This window comes from Anomalospiza imberbis, chromosome 25, assembly GCF_031753505.1.
Source record: "Anomalospiza imberbis isolate Cuckoo-Finch-1a 21T00152 chromosome 25, ASM3175350v1, whole genome shotgun sequence".
Classification (NCBI taxonomy): Eukaryota; Metazoa; Chordata; class Aves; order Passeriformes; family Viduidae; genus Anomalospiza; species Anomalospiza imberbis.
The window spans coordinates 5,177,224-5,194,204 of NC_089705.1; the positions used below are offsets into that span (position 1 = coordinate 5,177,224).

The 16,981-nt window shown below is 58.0% G+C and overlaps 3 protein-coding genes across 5 annotated transcripts; 2 read left to right on the forward strand and 1 right to left on the reverse strand.

The window, feature by feature from the left end:
* Positions 1–1,182: 1,182 nt before the first annotated feature.
* On the forward strand, positions 1,183–4,562 carry LOC137462357 (myotubularin-related protein 9-like). Of its 3 annotated transcripts, XM_068172610.1 has the most exons (11): positions 1,184–1,415; positions 1,591–1,650; positions 1,824–1,932; positions 2,096–2,221; positions 2,298–2,471; positions 2,920–3,137; positions 3,219–3,380; positions 3,461–3,602; positions 3,682–3,902; positions 3,992–4,143; positions 4,241–4,562. In XM_068172610.1, the coding sequence occupies exons 1-11, from the start codon at positions 1,234–1,236 to the stop codon at positions 4,402–4,404; spliced, it is 1,710 nt and encodes a 569-aa protein (XP_068028711.1). In that variant the 5' UTR covers positions 1,184–1,233; the 3' UTR covers positions 4,405–4,562. The 3 variants fall into 3 exon arrangements, with proteins under 3 accessions (XP_068028710.1, XP_068028711.1, XP_068028709.1); XM_068172609.1 differs by lacking the exon at positions 2,298–2,471 and having other exon boundaries at positions 1,183–1,415; XM_068172608.1 differs by lacking the exon at positions 1,591–1,650 and having other exon boundaries at positions 1,185–1,415.
* Positions 4,563–5,602: 1,040 nt separating this feature from the next.
* Positions 5,603–12,777, reverse strand: EIF3I (eukaryotic translation initiation factor 3 subunit I). Its single transcript, XM_068172614.1, is given in 12 exon segments — positions 5,603–5,979; positions 6,276–6,368; positions 6,546–6,619; positions 7,052–7,141; positions 7,428–7,538; positions 8,357–8,484; positions 9,930–10,079; positions 11,674–11,739; positions 12,169–12,256; positions 12,329–12,421; positions 12,647–12,738; positions 12,741–12,777. Coding segments are annotated over 12 exon segments (1,104 nt in total). The 3' UTR covers positions 5,603–5,897.
* On the forward strand, positions 12,677–16,784 carry TMEM234 (transmembrane protein 234). Its single transcript, XM_068172617.1, has 5 exons — positions 12,677–12,788; positions 14,804–14,952; positions 15,582–15,648; positions 15,760–15,852; positions 16,458–16,784. Exons 1-5 carry the CDS (start codon positions 12,776–12,778, stop codon positions 16,517–16,519), a joined length of 384 nt encoding a protein of 127 aa, XP_068028718.1. The 5' UTR covers positions 12,677–12,775; the 3' UTR covers positions 16,520–16,784.
* The last annotated feature ends 197 nt before the right edge of the window (positions 16,785–16,981 follow it).

The following is a 16,981-nucleotide window of genomic DNA, read 5'->3' on the forward strand; positions in this document are numbered from 1 at the left end:
CACGGAGGAGCGGGAATGATTTATCCCCGGGCTCAGCCGCCCCTCCCCGCTTCTTGGGGGGGGCCCAAAAAAGCCCGAGGAAGGAAAAAGAAACGGGGGGGGTGGGGGGGTTGCCCACGGGGGGCAGCCGGGGTCCCGCACCCGGACGGGACCTTAAGGTGGAGCCGCGTCCGGATGTGTCCTGTGCCACCTCTCCCCTGCCCGCGGGGCTCCAGGGGCAGCGGGGGCGGCTCAGGGGTCTCACCTGCGTCCCCCGGGTCCCACCAGCCCCGTGCGTGCCCATTCCCGTCCCCTCCAGCCCCCCCAGAGTAACCCCCAAATCCCCCGCGTGCTCCCCCCGCGCTGCTCTCGAGTCCCGCTGTCCCCTCGCGTGTCCTTTCCCACGGCCACCCCGTGTCCCCTCGCTGTCGCACCGCACGCAGGGACCCCCCCCCCCAGCCCCATCCCGGGCATCGCCGCGTCCCTCCGGGCCGGGCCACCTTAAACCCGACATCCGCCGGCCGGGCCGGGCCGGGCCGGGCTGTGCGGGGACATCGCCACCCCCCGCTTCCACCCCGAGGTGCCCGAACTCCCCCTCCTGCACCCCCAAACCCCTCCCTCCCACCCCGAGCTCCCCCGCTGGCACCCCAGATCCCCTCCTTGCACCCTGAGACTCTTCCTTGTGCCCCAGGGTCCCCTGCTTGCACCCAAAATTCCCTCTTGCAACCCCAGAAGTTCTCTCCTTATGGCCAGCTCTTCCCTGCTGGCACTCTGAGGTCCCCGCCTGCCACCCAGCCCGAGCAGGTAAGCAGAGGGGGGGCCGGGGCAGGAACACTGCCACCCACCCTCCTCCTCCTCTCCTGCCCCGTCCCCAGCCCCGGGGGTGGCACTGGGGACAGCAGAGCCCGTGGGGACGCTGGCAGCCGGCTCGTGTCGGGGCCGGTAACGGGGGTGCAGCCCAACGCGGCGGGGAAGGACCGGGAGCTGCTCCCTGCGACCCCCATTCCGCCCAGAAATCCCCTCCAGCACAGCCGGTACTGGGGAGACTGCAGCCAGCTCAGCCCCCTGTGCCTCAGTTTCCCCACTGCCTGGCGGAGGGCACGTGGCACTGCCGCGCGCTGGAGGTGACAATGTCAACACGGAGAGGGGACAGCCCGCGTGACGCGCAGGGAAGGGGTTTGCAGGCGGGCCGAGAGCTGCAGGATTTCCCCTTTCTCGCTCCCGTCCCTCCCCGGCCGGGCCGAGGCAGCGCCCATGGAGTTCTCGGAGCTGATCAAGACGGCGACAGTGGAGGACGTGCTGCTGTCGCGCCCGGGGCTGCCCGCGGTCCGGGGCACCCTGTGCATCACCAGCCACCACCTGCTGCTCTCCTCCTGCCCCCGCGGCGACCTGGAGCTCTGGCTGCTCATCCGCAACGTGGACGCCGTGGAGAAAAGGTGGGCTTGTCCCCAGGGCTGTCCCTGTCACCGTGCCTGAGCTGGAGGATCCCCTCCCCCGCCGCCGTCTCTCGTGGGCACCCCACGGGCACCGCGCTGCCCCGCCCGGCCGTGTCCTTCCTCTTCCTCCCGGCCCACGCGGGGCAGGGCGGGCATTGACTCCTCTCCTCCCCAGAGTGCAGAATTTAGGCTGGTACCAACCCCCCCGGACTGGCGGCTCCCTGCGGGACACCAGGTTTGGCTTTTTTGGCTCTCCTGCCTCTGCCACCCACCCACCCACCGTGCCCCATCCCGGCTGCGGTGGCACATGAGAGCCTGAAGTCCGGCACAGTCCCCGGGGGGCGAGGGCAGCTCGGTGCTGTCCCCGTGTGTCCCCCAGCCAGCCCTGAGCCCCCTCCCCTCCCGCAGGGTCTCCGGCTCCTCCGGCACCATCACGCTGCGCTGCAAGGACCTGAAGGTGCTGCAGCTGGAGATCCCGGGCATGGAGGAGTGTCTGAACATCGCCAGCTCCATCGAGGTGAGCCCCGGCCGGCCAGCAAAGGGTTGGCCGGGGGAAAAGCGCTGCCGTGTTTGCTCTGGGTCTGGCATTAACCGGGTAAACACGCGGCTCCGGCAGCGCTGGCACACGGCCACGGTGCCAGCCGCGGTGCCCCTGAGCAGCCCGGCGTGCCCCGGCGCAGGCGCTCTCCTCGGTGGACTCGGTGATGATGATGTACCCGTTCTTCTACCGCCCCCCGAGCCTGCGGCTGCAGCAGGGCTGGCACCTCTGTCCCCCCGAGCGCCACTTCCAGCAGGTCGCCTCGCAGGTGAGCCCGCCCGGGAGGGACCCGGCGCCTCCCCCGCGCCCTGCCGGCCCGGCCGCTGATGTCGCCTCTCCCCCAGACGAGCCAGTGGCGGCTGAGCACCGTGAACAGCGACTTCAGCGCCTGCCCCTCGTACCCCCCCGCCGTGATCGTGCCCGCGGCCGTGGGCGATGACACCGTGGCGAAGGCGGCGCGGTTCCGGCAGGGCGGGCGCTTCCCCGTCCTCAGCTACTTCCACCCCAAAAACGGCACCGTGAGTCCGTGCCGCCCCTCTGCCAGCCCCCCTCCAGCCCCCGGGCCTCTCAGAAAGGGGGATTCCATCTTCATAGGATCCCAGAATTGGGTTGGAAAGGATCTTGAAGCTCACCCAGTGCCACCCCTGCCATGGCAGGGACACCTGCCACTGTCCCAGCTTGTCCCAAGTCCTGTCCAACCTGGCCTGGGACACTGCCAGGGATCCAGGGGCAGCCACAGCTTCTCTAGGAAAGCCATTCCAGCCCCTCCACACCCTCCCAGGGAACAATTCCTAATTCCCAATATCCCATCCATCCCTGCCCTCTGCCAGTTTGTGTCCTGTCCTCCAAACCTTTGTCCCAAATCCCTCTCCAGCTCTCCTGGAGCTCCTTTAGGCTCTCTAAGGTCACCCTGGAGCCTTCTCTCCTCCAGGTGGACATTCCCAGCTGTCCCCCCCTCTCCCCCAGGCCCTGCTCCGCAGCAGCCAGCCCCTGACCGGGCCCAACCGCCGGCGGTGCCGCGAGGACGAGAAGCTCCTGGGGACAATCCTGGACGAGGGCGAGCGGGGCTTCGTCATCGACACGCGCTCGGCGCAGGCGGCCAAGCAGGCCCGGATGAGCGGCGGCGGCACCGAGCCCAAATCCTCCTACCCACAGTGGCGGCGGCTCCACCGCGCCCTGGAGAGGTGAGGGCTGGCTGCTTGTCCCCCGTGTGACACGGGGACAGCGCCACCGAGCCCCGCCAACCCCTCTGTCCCCTCTGCCAGGGGCCGCCCGCTGCAGGAGAGCTTCACCAAGCTGGCGGAGGTGTGCAGCGAGCCCGCGCTGAGCATGGACCGCTGGCTGGGCCGGCTGGATGGCAGCCGCTGGCTGAGCCACGTCAAGGCCGCCCTGAGCACGGCCTGCCTGGCTGCCCAGTGCCTGGACAGGTGAGGGGGGCTGCGCCTTGCCCGCCTTTCCCCTTGGCCAGGCCCCCGGAGTGGTCTAAGTGCTGGGGTCGCCCCGGCAGGGAGGGCTCCAGCGTGCTGGTGCACGGCGCGGAGGGGACGGACACCACGCTGCTGGTGACGGCGCTGGCCCAGCTCATCCTGGACCCGGCCTGCCGCACCCTGGAGGGGTTCCAGGGGCTGCTGGAGCGGGAATGGATCGAGGTGAGAGCTGTTCTGAGGAGGATGGGGATCCCGGCCTGGCTGGGCGCCCTCACCCCAGCTCCCCGTGGGGGTTCTGCAGGCCGGGCACCCCTTCCAGCTGCGCTGCGCCCGCTCCGCCTCCTCCCACGCCCGAGGGAAGCAGGAGGCGCCGATCTTCCTCCTCTTCCTCGACTGCGTGTGGCAGCTGAGCCGGCAGTTCCCCTTCTCCCTGGAATTCGGGGAGCAGCTGCTCCTCACCCTCTTCGACAACGCCTACGCCTCGGCCTACGGCACCTTCCTGTGCAACAACGAGAAGGAGAGGTCGGTGTGCGGGCCAAGCCCCTCCTGTCACGGCTTAGGTGACACCGAAGCCTCTTGGGGACTGGAACGTGCCCCACCTGTCCCCCCAGGAGCTTGTGTAAGGTGAAGGAAAGCACACACTCGCTGTGGGCCTGGCTGAACCAGCCTGAGGAGAAGCAGAAGTACCTGAACCCTCTCTACTCACACAACCCCCTGGTGATCTGGCCCTCCGTGGAGCCCCAGAGCATCCAGCTCTGGCAGGGTGAGCGGGATCCTCCCAAAATCCACCCTCAGGAGAAGCTGCTCTGCCCTTCCCTCTCTGACAGGGCTGAGATAACCCCCAGCCCCTTCTCTCCCAGGTTTCTTCCTTCGTTGGATCCGTCCTTCCCAGCACCTGGATGAGGCCTGGGTGGAGATCCGGAGGTTGGTGGAGGGAAACAACTCCTCCATCAAGGAGAGCACAGGGAAAAGGCTGAGCCAGTCCCTGCCCGAGCCCCCGGCTGGGACAGAGAATGGACGCTGAAGCCTGGACAGCTGGGACAAGGTGACACTGGATTTTCCCATGGGAAGGGCTGTGCAGGACACAGACCCCATGGACAGCTCTGGGAGAGGGGACACAGCCCCTTTCCCAGCCTTTAGCTGCCCACCCTGAGCTCGTTTCAGTAAATCTCTCTCCCAGCCCCTGCCTGAGTCCGGCTCTTCCATAAGGGAGCTGCTCCTTCCCACTGGGATTGCAGCAGTGCCCGTGGATGGCTCTGGAGCTAAAGGGCAGTAGATCACACAGAAACCCAACAGATCACACCAAAACCCCCCCAGCAGATCACACCAAAAACCCCCCAGCAGATCACACCAAAAACCCCCCAGCAGATCACACCAAAAACCCCCCAGCAGATCACACCAAAAACCCCCAGCAGATCACACCAAAAAACCCTCACCAGATCACACCAAAACCCCCAGCAGATCACACCAAAAACCCCCAGCAGATCACACCAAAAACCCCCAGCAGATCACACCAAAAAAACCCCAGCAGATCACACCAAAAAAACCCCAGCAGATCACACCAAAAACCCCCCAGCAGATCACACCAAAAACCCCCCAGCAGATCACACCAAAAACCCCCAGCAGATCACACCAAAAACCCCCAGCAGATCACACCAAAAACCCCCAGCAGATCACACCAAGAAACCCTCACCAGATCACACAAAAAACAAACACCTCCCCCAAAATCACAAAGGCTGCAGCCTCGGTGCGGTGCCAGCAGCTCCGAGCCAGGAGCCAGCCTGGGAATTCTGCCCTTGGGCCCAGTTTTGAGGAAGGAAAGAGGAAAAAAAAAAAACCAAAACACTCCTCTGGAGACACAGGAGGGTGAGGATCTGCAGCACGAGCTCCCAGGGCAGGAAATAACTGTTCCATGAGGGAAGCTGGCTCAGGGTCAGCCCAGCAGATAAACAGAGCAGCGGGGCCGGGCGCGTGCGTGGCAGCTGGAAAACAATTCCTGGCTGCTGCATTTCCAGCTTTTTCACACTTCAGGGCAGGGCCTGAGGCTGTGGAGCCTCCCTGGGAAGGAGTTCATGGATGGGCAGAGGTCCCAGGAGGAGCAGCAGTGCTCCATGGGTGTGGAACAAAGCACTAACAGAGCTGGGAAAACAAAGACCTTGGGTTAATTTTGGTCCAGATGGGGAAAACCAACCTGAAAAAAAACCCCACAGAGGTGCTTTTCCTTGTATTTATAAAAGATTTCTATTTATTTCCTCTTTTTTTTCCCCTCCCCTGGTTTATAAATATGCCCAGCAGGCAGGCAGCCAACCCAGTTCCCTTCACTCTTCTTCCAGTAAAAGCCATTCCTGCCCTTTGGAGCTGCTGGAGTTCCCACTTCCCCAACTCCCCACAGCCCCCAAAATCGCTGCCAAGAACAACTTCAGGCCTTTCCAACAGTCCTGTGGTGGAGCCCCTGGACTGGGCAAGGGGTTGGAGATGGGAAAAGAAGAGGAGAGGAGAGGAGAGGGAAATTCTCCTTCAGGCTTCAAACTCGAACTCGAAGTACTGGGGATCGAAGTAATGGATGCGGACGTAGCCATCCTCACCCCCACTGCTGTAGCTGCAGGGAGGAAAGGGAAAGTCAGGAATGCTGCTGGCAGCAAAGAAGGGGAAGTCTGGTCTCACCACTCCCTCCTTAAACTGATACAGGAATCACAAAGGGGAAAAAAAAAGATCAGTGATGTGGCCCAAGTGTGGGGCAGGGTGTAGGTGACCCCCTGGGCTGGCTCAGAACGGGAGAATTCAGGTGCTGGTTCCATTCCCACCACAGAAATCCCCTAAGTCTGGTCATATCCCAGTTCAAAAGTGGGACTGGGTGGACTGGGGTCACTGCAAGATGCCCAGGGAGGCTCTCACCTCTTCCCATCAGGGTGGAAGGCGACGCTGTTGATGGGCCCGAAGTGCCCCTTGACTCTGCCAAACTCCTCCTCAAAAGCCAAGTGGAAGAACCTGGGAGGAGGAAGATTGAAATTGTCACAAGCCCAGGAGGGACAAAACCAAAGAAAAAAAGAGCTCAAGGGCTTCTCCAGCACGGCCAACTTCCCAAAAGAAAGGGAAGAGCAATCCTTGGGATGTCAGGAGTGCTCTGGGTGAGGATTCGGCCCTGCCAGGGGGAAAAGGACCAACCTGGCCTCGAATTTGCCAATCCTGGTGGAGGTCGTGGTCACATCCATGGCCTCCTGCCCTCCACCCAGCACCACCTGCAGGGGAGAGAAACCAGAGAAATCACAGCCCTCCAGTGCTTCCCTCTGGGATTTAGGGAATCCTGGGATCACTGAGGTTGGGAAAGACCTCCAAGATCGAGCCCAACATTGATTCCCCACCTTGAAACCAGTTTAGAGCAGTGAGTGCCAGGTCCAGAGGTTCTCTGGACACCTCCAGGGGTGGTGACTGCCTCCAGCACTTCCCATCAATCCCAGAAATCCCACAAATCCATCAGCAATCCTCCAACCCTCTGAGGAATTCCCACCTCTCTTACACAATTGATCACAGGACACAAAACTTTCTCCCCAGTGCCTGACCCAGCAAAATTGCCCAGGCTCATTCCAGAGTCCTGGTTTTAGGCTGGACTGGGAACACCCACAGTGCAGGAATCACAGGATTAGTGACACCCTGAGGGAGCTCATCCTTACGTGGTCAAAAATGGGGGAAAGGGCAGCAGAATTCACCGGCCGCTCCGTCCGGAACGTCTTCAGGTGCTGCAGGGACGTGCAGTCAAAGAGCTACGAGGGAAAAAGGAGAAATTCATGAATTAGCTCCAGATCGGGAGCCTCACCTGCATGGATGCTCCCTCTGCAAGCTCAAATCCCAAAAATATTCCCTCCAGAAAGGGAAATCTCCCATCTTCCAGAGGCGACAAACTGCAAACGTTCCATGGAAATACCCAAATATTTCATTCTCAATGCCTGACTGCTCATTTAGCACCTCCCCTTCCTCACTGAACATTCCCAAGCAGCAAAACTCCCCCTGAGCAGAGATCCTGGCAGGAAATCTCCAGGAGAAGCTCACCTTGGCTGTGTTATCCTTGGAAGCAGTGATGAACATGGTCATGTCCCGGGAGGTCTGGATGTCGTTGATTTGCTTGGTGTGCTCCTTGATATTCGATAGCTGCTCCCCTGACTGGAGGGGAAAATGAGTTATCAGGGAGCTGGGAAGTGATTCCCTCACTAAAAACAACAGGGAACATAATCCTGGAATGCTCTGGGTGGGATTTTAGGGATGGATTCAGTTCCACGTCTCTGTGCTGTGCCAATTCCAGCCTCGCTCAGGGGAGACTCAGATTTCAACAGAGGAAGGGAAAAGGAGTTTTCAGGGAGCTGGGAAGTGATTCCCTCCTTCAAAACAGCCTGGGAGATGCTGGAATGGAATCCTGGAATGCTTTGGGTGGGAATTTAGGGATGGATTCAGTTCCACACCCCTGCACTGTGCCACTTCCAGTCTTGCTTGGGGGAGCCTCAGATTTTAACAAGAGGAGGGGAAAAGGAGTTTTCAGGGATCTGGGAAGTGATTCCCTCCTTCAAAACACCTTGGGAGAACATGGAATGGAATCCTGGGAGAACATGGAACAGAACCCTGGAATGCTCTGGGTGGGAATTTAGGGATGGATTCAGTTCCACGTCCCTGCTCTGCATCACTTCCAGCCTCCCTCAGGGGAGACTCAGACTTTAACAGGGATGGGGAAGAGGAATTTTCAGGGAGCTGGGAAGTGGTTCCCCCACTAAAAACAACATGGAATAGAATCCTGGAATGCTCTGGGTGGCAAGAAAATTTAGGCATGGATTCAGTTCCGCATCTCTGTGCTGTGCCAATCCCAGCCTCGCTCAGGGCAGCCCCATATTTTAATGATCCTTGCTGAAGCTGCTGTTTGCAGCCCCAAATCCCACATTCCAGCCCTGATCCCCCCAGGAATGCTGCTCCAGCCTGCCCCAGGCCCTGACCTTGGCACTGAACTGGTTGAGCTCCCCGTTCTCATGGCCAGCAATGATGAACTCCCCGAGAGGGCCCCACACGGCGCTGGTGATCTTGGAGTCACTGCAGGGAATCTTCATGTAGGGCTCGTTGTTCTCTGTGGGAAGGAGCAATCGGCCACCCTCAGGGACTGGAGCCACCATTTGTCCTTTTATGCCCCCTGCTCAGCTTGGATTTGGGCTTTTCCACCATTCCAAGGGTGGATTCCTCAGTGATTTGGGCTTTTCCAGCATTCCAAGGGTGAATCCCTTGGTGATTTGGGCTTTTCCACCATTCCAAGGGTGGATTCTTTGGTGATTTGGGCTTTTCCAGCAATCCAAGGGTGAATCCCTTGGTGATTTGGGCTTTTCCAGCATTCCAAGGGTGGACTCCTCAGTGATTTGGGCTTTTCCAGCATTTCAAGGGTGGATTCCTTGGTGATTTGGGCTTTTCCACCATTCCAAGGGTGGATTCCTTGGTGATTTGGGCTTTTCCACCATTTCAAGGGTGGATTCCTCAGTGATTTGGGCTTTTCCAGCATTCCAAGGGTGGATCCCTTGGTGATTTGGGCTTTTCCAGCATTCCAAGGGTGGATTCTTTGGTAATTTGGGCTTTTCCACCATTTCAAGGGTGGATTCCTCGGTGATTTGGGCTTTTCCAGCATTTCAAGGGTGGATCCCTTGGTGGTTTGGGCTTTTCCACCATTTCAAGGGTGGATCCCTTGGTGATTTGGGCTTTTCCACCATTGCAAGGGTGGATTCCTCAGTGATTTGAGCTTTTCCACCATTGCAAGGGTGGATTCCTCAGTGATTTGGGCTTTTCCACCATTCCAAGGGTGAATCCCTTGGTGATTTGGGCTTTTCCAGCATTTCAAGGGTGGATTCTTTGGTGATTTGGGCTTTTCCACCATTTCAAGGGTGGATTCCTCGGTGATTTGGGCTTTTCCAGCATTTCAAGGGTGGATCCCTTGGTGATTTGGGCTTTTCCACCATTTCAAGGGTGGATCCCTTGGTGATTTGGGCTTTTCCACCATTTCAAGGGTGGATTCCTCAGTGATTTGGGCGTTTCCAGCATTCCAAGGGTGAATCCCTTGGTGATTTGGGCTTTTCCAGCATTCCAAGGGTGAATCCCTTGGTGATTTGGGCTTTTCCAGCATTCCAAGGGTGGATTCTTTGGTGATTTGGGCTTTTCCAGCATTTCAAGGGTGGATTCCTTGGTGATTTGGGCTTTTCCAGCATTTCAAGGGTGGATCCCTTGGTGGTTTTTATTTGTGGAGCTCAGATTTCCAGGGAGCTCAGGGGCAGCATTCTGCTGTTCCCAAAGGAATCCCACAGGGAAGGGGAGGGAAGGAATTGTGTCCGTGCTGATGTGATCACCCCCCAACCACTCCCAGCCATTCAGCAAAGAGATTTTTTTTTTTAGGGAAGCATCTCCTCTGCTCCATCCCTGGAAGTGCTGGAGCAATTTGGGACAGGGGAAGGAATCCCTGCCCATGGGAACGGGGTGAGATTTAACCCCAAAAACCTCTGTGGGATCACGGAGGGAGATTCCCTGGCCCCTCACCGATCTGGCTGGGGTCCCTGAGGTCGAAGAAGCTGACGAAGCACTGGTAGCCCATCTGCTTATCCGTGGAAAACATGATGATGTTCCCTCCAAAGTCGAAGCCGCACGTCCTCACGGCCGAGCTGGTCTTGACCAGGGCCAGCTGCTTCCCTGGGGGAGCACAGGGGGCAGGGGGAGAGGAGGGAGGTGAAGGCAGGGAGCTGGGAACTCAGTCCCTCACTCCAAATAAACTGGGAGATCAGGGAGTGGAGCCTGGAATGCTCTGGGTGGGAGTTTAGGGATGGATTCAGTTCCACGTCTCTGTGTCAATCCCAGCCTCGCTCAGGGGAAGACTCAGATTTTAACAGGGAAGAGGAGCTTTCAGGGAGCTGGGAAGTGATTCCTTCCTTCAAAGCATCTTGGGAGAACATGGGATGGAATCTTGGGAGATCATGGAATGGACACTGGAATGCTCTGGAAGGGAACTTAGGGATGGATTCATTTCCATGTCCCTGCTGCGTCAGTTCCAGCCACATACAGGGGAGACTCAGATTTTAACAGGGAAGAGGAGTTTTCAGGAAGCTGGGAAATTATTCCCTCATTCAAAACAGTCTGGGAGATCACAGAATGGACACTGGAATGCTCTGGAAGGGAACTTAGGGATGGATTCATTTCCACGTCCCTGCTGCATCAGTTCCAGCCTAGCTCAGGGGAAGACTCAGATTTTAACAGGGAGGGGGAAAATGAATTTTTAGGGAGCTGGGAAATGTTTTCCTCATTCTAAACAAACTGGGAGATCATGGAGTGGAACCTGGAATGCTCTGGGTGGGAGTTTAGGGATGGATTCAGTTCCACGTCCCTGCTCTGCGTCAGTTCCAGCCTCGCTCAGGGGAAGACTCAGATTTTAACAGGGAAGAGGAGCTTTCAGGGAGCTGGGAAATTATTCCCTCATTCAAAACAGCCTGGGAGATGCTGGAATGGAATCCTGGAATGCTTTGGAAGGGAATTTAGGAGTGGATTCAGTTCCACACCCCTGCACTGAGGTGTCACTTCCAGCCTCGCTCAAGGGAACCTCAGATTTTAACAGAGGGAGGGGAAGAGGAATTTTCAGGGAGCTGGGAAGTGATTCCCTCATTTAAAATAACAGGGAATAGGAGCCTGGAATGCTCTGGAAGGGAATTTAGGGATGGATTCACTTCCATGTCGCTGCTCTGTGTCACTTTCAGCCTCACTCAGGGGAGACTCACATTTTAAAAGGGAAGGGGAATTTTCAGGGAGGTGGGAAGTGATTCCCTCATTAAAAACAAATAACAGGGAATAGGAGCCTGGAATGCTCAGAAGGGAATTTAGGGATGGATTCAGTTCCACATCTCTGCGCTGTGCCAATCCCAGCCCCACCAGAGCTGTCCCCTGGGACAGGGGGGGATGGCAGGGACAGCAGGAGGGGCTGCTGATCCCTCAGGGAGGCATTCCCAGCTCTCCTCATGGAACGGTTCGGCTTGGAAGAGACCAAAAGCTCCCCCAGCCCCGGGCAGGGACAGCTCCCAGCACCCCAGGTGGCTCCAAGTGGCCTGGGACACTTCCAGGGACGAGGCCAAACGCAGGGAATTCCCTCCCAGGGGAGAATCCACCCACAGCTCCGGCGGGTGGGGGAAGAAGCCATTCCCTGTGTCCTGTGGCCACCCCCAGGGATGTCCCCCCAGGCTCAGGAGCGTCCCAGCTGCGTCCCCGAGGGGAAGCTGGCAGCAGCTCTGCTGTTCCTCACCCGTCTCACAGTCCCAGAGGCGGCAGCTGTTGTCTGCAGAGCCGGTGAGGACGTGCCTGGTGTCCCCTGGGCCACCACTAAGGGAAAATCAGCCCCAAATTCCACTGGCTGGGCACTCAGAGAACCTTTCTGCACCCAAAAAGGGATTTTTTTGGGTTTTTTTTTTTTTTGCAAGACCCCGTCGTTTTCCCCGTGAAATTTAAAAGAAAAGGCTCCGTTTCTTGCATTTTTTTTCCCCACTGCGCTTTTATCCCTGCTGCCCGTGGGAAATCTTCCCAAATGCCCAGGGAAGCAGCACAAGGCACAAGGAACCCAAATACCCATTGGGATGTTAGCCCAAGTGGAAAACCACCCAAAGGACGGGAAAAGAAGAGGCAGCAGAAGAGTGAAGTGCTCCAGTTTGAGGGGAAAACGAGGAGCAGCCGGGAGGAATCACCGGGGATGACTCAGCCCCCAAAATATGGAATAAAACCGGTTTTTGGGATCAAAGGATACAGTCGGCATCCACACACCACACAGCTCCCGTGTGCCCATTGTAAGTTCCCAACCTCTCGCCATTCACCGAGTACCAAACATTGACAATCTGCGCGGAAAAAAAATTAATAATTAAAATTAACGATCGGCGCGTTGATTAGCGGGGCCGGGGAGCACTCACGGGATCCTTGGCCACGGTGAACAGCAGGTCCCCCTCGCGGTTGTATTTGATCTGAGTGATGGAGCGCTCATGGCCTTGCAGCAGGATGGGCTTCTGTAATTAAGGATTAAATTATTAACGAGCGGCGGGAGGGAAATGGGGGTGAGGACGGGGCGGGGGGCGAGCGCGGCCCCCGGTCCGGGGCTCCTGGGACGCGGGGGGGCGGCCAAACCGCTCCCCCCCACGCCCAGGAGACCCGGACCGGGGGCGTGGAGCCGCTAAATCATGGGTGGCGAGCAAAAATCGCGACCCACGAGCCCGCGGCGATCCCGATCTCACCATGGCGGGCACGCTGAGGCGGGAGGAGGGCGGCACTTCCGGGATGGCGGCGGCGCGGCGGAAGTGCGTCACTGTCTCCATGGCAACACCGGGACTTCCGGGTAAAGCAGGAAGTGCCGCGGTGTTGCCATGGCGACCGTGGGTGAGCGACCGGGGAGCGATGGCGGCGGGGAGGATTTGTTTGGAAGGGGGAAGGGGTGGCTGGGCGGGCCTGAGCGTTCAGGGGGGGTGGAGAGGGGGTCGGGCTCTTGCGGCAGGATGGGAGAAGGGAGTGGGGGAGGAACTGGGGATCAGCCGGTCCCGCGGGCGGGGACAGGCCCGGGCTGCTCCCAGCGCCATCCAGGCGGGCCTTGGGCACTGCCCGCTGCTGAGGAGAGGCTCCCTGGAGCAGAGGCTGGGCAGAGCTAAAGGAATAAAGCAGGGATTTATTAAAAGGCCTTTACGGGATACACCTTGGGCAGCGCAAGAGCCTGGCCTTGGCTACACCCAAGATGGACTCAGAGTCACGAGTTCTCACACTTTTATAAGTTTGGTCCATTTAAATATTGGGGTTAATTGTCCAATTCCAGCTCCAGGTTGTGCAGTCCCACCCTCCCAGGTTGCTCTCCTCCATTCCCTGCTGTTTGCACTTTTTGGGCTGAAGCTGCAGCGGTGTCCTTGGTTCTGGGGCTGGAGAAGGATTGCTCTGTGTGCCTGAGCTGTGAGGAGAGCTGCTGACACTCCGTATGGAGCTCAGAGTCACAGACCCAGGCAGTGCAGCGGCTGGAAAATATCAGAGCAAAAGCTGAAGGCATTGGGAGCTGAGGCCGGGCTGATTCCACAGCTCTGATCCCGATTTCCAGGGGCTGATTCCATGGCTCTGACCCCGGTGTTCCAAGGGCTGATTCCATGGCTCTGCTCCCGGTGTTCCAGGGGCTGATTCCATGGCTCTGACCCCAGTGTTCCAAGGGCTGATTCCATGGTGCTGATCCCGATTTCCAGAGGCTGTTTCCATGGCTCTGATCCCAGTGTTCCAGGGGCTGATTCCATAGCTCTGATCCCAATGTTCCAGGGGCTGATTCCATAGCTCTGATCCCAATGTTCTAGGGGCTGATTCCACGGCTCTGATCCCGATTTCCAGGGGCTGATTCCATGGCTCTGCTCCCGGTGTTCCAGGGGCTGATTCCACAGCTCTGCTCCCGATTTCCAGGGGCTGATTCCATGGCTCTGCTCCCGATTTCCAGGGGCTGATTCCATGGCTCTGCTCCCGATTTCCAGGGGCTGATTCCACAGCTCTGATCCCGATTTCCAGGGGCTGATTCCATGGCTCTGCTCCCGATTTCCAGGGGCTGATTCCATGGCTCTGATCCCGATTTCCAGGGGCTGATTCCATGGCTCTGCTCCCGGTGTTCCAGGGCTGTGCTCCCGGTGTTCCAAGGGCTGATCCCGATGTTTCATAGCTCTGATCCTGCTGTTCCAGGACTGGCTCCATGGCTCTGACCCCGGTGTTCCAAGGACTGATTCCATAGCTCTGATCCCGATTTCCAGGGGCTGATTCCATGGCTCTGATCCCAATGTTCCAGGGGCTGATTCCATGGCTCTGATCCTGTGTTCCCAAGCTGATCCTGTGTCCCTGGGCTCTTGATCCCGGGTTCCTGGGCTGATCCCGGGTTCCATGGCTCTGATGCCGGGTTCCATAGCTCTGAACCCGGGTTCCATAGCTCTGATCCCGGATTCCCGGGCTGATCCCCGGTTCCAGGGCTCTGCTCCCCGGTTCCATGGCTCTGCTCCTGGGTTCCCGGGCTCTGCTCCCGGGTTCCAGGGCTCTGCTCCCGGGTTCCCGGGCTGCTCCCGGGTTCCATAGCTCTGATCCCGGGTTCCATAGCTCTGATCCCGGGTTCCAGGGCTCTGATCCGGGTCCCGGGCTGATCCCGGGTTCCAGGGCTCTGATCCCGGGTTCCATAGCTCTGATCCCGGGTTCCAGGGCTCTGATCCCGGGTTCCCGGGCTCTGCTCCGGGTCCCGGGCTGCTCCCGGGTTCCCAGGCTCTGCTCCGGGTCCCGGGCTGCTCCCGGGTTCCCGGGCTCTGCTCCCGGGTTCCCGGGCTCTGCTCCCGGGTTCCCGGGCTGATCCCGGGTCCCGGGCTGACCCCACGGCTCTGACCGCGCTTGCCCCGCAGGGCAGGCGCTGGCGCTGGCGCTGGTGGCCGCGCTGTGGGGCGGCACGGGCCCGTTCCTGCGGGCGGCGGCGGCGGGCACGGAGGAGCTGCGGGGCCGGGGCCCGCGGCGGCTGCTGGCCGAGCTGCGCTTCCTCAGCCTCAACTGCAGGGTGAGAGTCCCTCCTTCCCCGGGCTCCTTCCCGAAACTCCAGCAGCCCCAGTTCCTCAGCCTCGGGGGTTAATCCTGCTCTTCCCCCGCGGAATTCCCACCTCTCCCAGCTGTCCTGGCAAACCCCTGCGGCAGGCACATTTTTGTCTCTCTCAGGATTTTTTCATAGAGGAGAACAGAGAGAAAGAAAGAGAAAACAATTTCTATTTCTACTCCTTGTTTTTCCCATGTATTTGGAGAATTGTTCACCTGGGGTGATGGCTTGGTTGGGTTCTGGTGAGGATTGTTTGAGCCTGGTGGCCAATCCAACCCACCTGTGGCTGCACTCTCAGAGAGGGGCACGAGTTGTGAGGAGTTAGATATGGGAGTTAGAACAAGTAGGTTTGCAGTTTTAGTATCTCCTTTAAATGGTATATTAATGTGTTATAGCACAGTTATAATAAAGAAATCATTCAGCCTCCTGAGCTGGAGTCACACATCAGCATTTCTTCCCCCGGGTTCACCTGCTTTTACAACAAACCCCCCGAGCCTGTGGCTGGGGTGAGCTCAGGGGTTGGCACTGGCACCCCCCAGGTGCCCCTTTGGGGTGCCAGGGTGGGGACCCTCACCTGGGTCTGTGTTCTCCTGCAGTACCTGGTGCCCTTCCTGCTCAACCAGGCTGGATCCCTCCTCTTCTACCTCACCTTGGCCTCCACAGGTCAGCTCCTGCTGCTTTTTTTGGGATTTTGTGACTCGGCCAAACAACAAGCAGCTCCCTGGGAATAATCCCAAATAAACCGAATATCTCCACTTGGAACTTGCATTTCAGACCTGTCCCTGGCAGTGCCACTCTGCAACTCCCTGGCTTTGATTGTGACCCTGGTGACTGGGAAAATCCTGGGAGAGGACATTGGTGGGAAACGTGAGTCCCACCTCAAGCATTTCTTCAAGAAATCAGCTTTTATTGGATTGAGATGATTTGATTTTTAATGTGGGGGATTTGATTTATAATGTATAGTTTAATTTATAATGTATAGTTTAATTTATAATGTATAATTTAATTTATAATCTATTATAAATTGATTATAATTAATTTATAATGTAGAATTTATTATAATTTATAATGTATAATTTAATTTATAATCTGGTCTGAAGACACCAAACACCACACAAGGCTTGAAGTGGGTCACAGCAGCTTTGGCTGCAGGACCTGAAAGGGAATTGAAACCGATTTTTGGGCAATGCTGGTGAATTTAAAGCCAGAACTGGCTGTTTTAAGCTGAAATAATTTATAGGCTTGAGCTTTTCCCTCAGGAGATGTTTAACCATGAACAAAATGCCCACCATGGAAAAGGAGTGGCCCAAAAGCCCCCAAAAATCAACCTGCCCTGCTCAGGTGGTGAGGAAAAAGCAGGAAATTGGGAAATTTCAAACTCCAGGACCTGGGAAACCAGCTGGAGGTTGTTGTTTGAGGCAGATTCCCAGTTTATCCCAATTTATTTGTTACTGATGTGTTCACTCCCACAGGAGCTGTGGCAGGAATGCTGCTCACCATCCTGGGCGTGTCCCTGTGCCTGGCTGGGGTCTGAGGGAGCAGCAGAAGCTGATCCAGGGCAGCAGAAGCTGCTCCAGGGCTCCTGCCCCGTGCCTCAGGGGGCTCCTGGCTCAGTCCCAGCTGGGAAGGAGTTTTGGGATGGCCAAACCCATGGATTGCATCCCCTGAGTGCCAGGGTGGCCCCGGTGCAGGGACAGCCAGTTTTGTGCCTTAAGGGGGTTTTTGGTGGCTCTTTGAAGACCACAGGGATTCAATTGTCTTCTTCAGCACTGGAGGGGTAAGAAATGGTTAATAAATTATCCAGTGTGACCTCCTGGCACTGATGGATTTTTGATTAGCCCAAACCCTTCTGACCACCCCTAAACCCTTCCAACCAGCCCCTCACTGAGCCCAAACCCTTCCAGCCACCCTAAACCCTTCCAAGCAGCCCCTCACAGAGCCCAAACCCTTCTGCCAAGCCCAAAGCAAACCCTTCCAGCCACCCCAAACCCTCCTG

What these genes read in the sequence shown, in the direction of transcription:
- TMEM234 (XM_068172617.1), top strand. An exon ending in TCCTCAGCCTCAACTGCAGG is followed by an intron (nt 14,953 to 15,581) that starts GTGAGAGTCCCT and finishes GTTCTCCTGCAG; the next exon opens with TACCTGGTGCCCTTCCTGCT. An exon ending in AGAGGACATTGGTGGGAAAC is followed by an intron (nt 15,853 to 16,457) that starts GTGAGTCCCACC and finishes TCACTCCCACAG; the next exon opens with GAGCTGTGGCAGGAATGCTG.
- LOC137462357 (XM_068172610.1), top strand. Translation starts at nt 1,234, where the DNA reads ATGGAGTTCTCGGAGCTGATCAAGACGGCGACAGTGGAGGACGTGCTG. An exon ending in TCCACCCCAAAAACGGCACC is followed by an intron (nt 2,472 to 2,919) that starts GTGAGTCCGTGC and finishes CCTCTCCCCCAG; the next exon opens with GCCCTGCTCCGCAGCAGCCA. An exon ending in TGCAACAACGAGAAGGAGAG is followed by an intron (nt 3,903 to 3,991) that starts GTCGGTGTGCGG and finishes CTGTCCCCCCAG; the next exon opens with GAGCTTGTGTAAGGTGAAGG.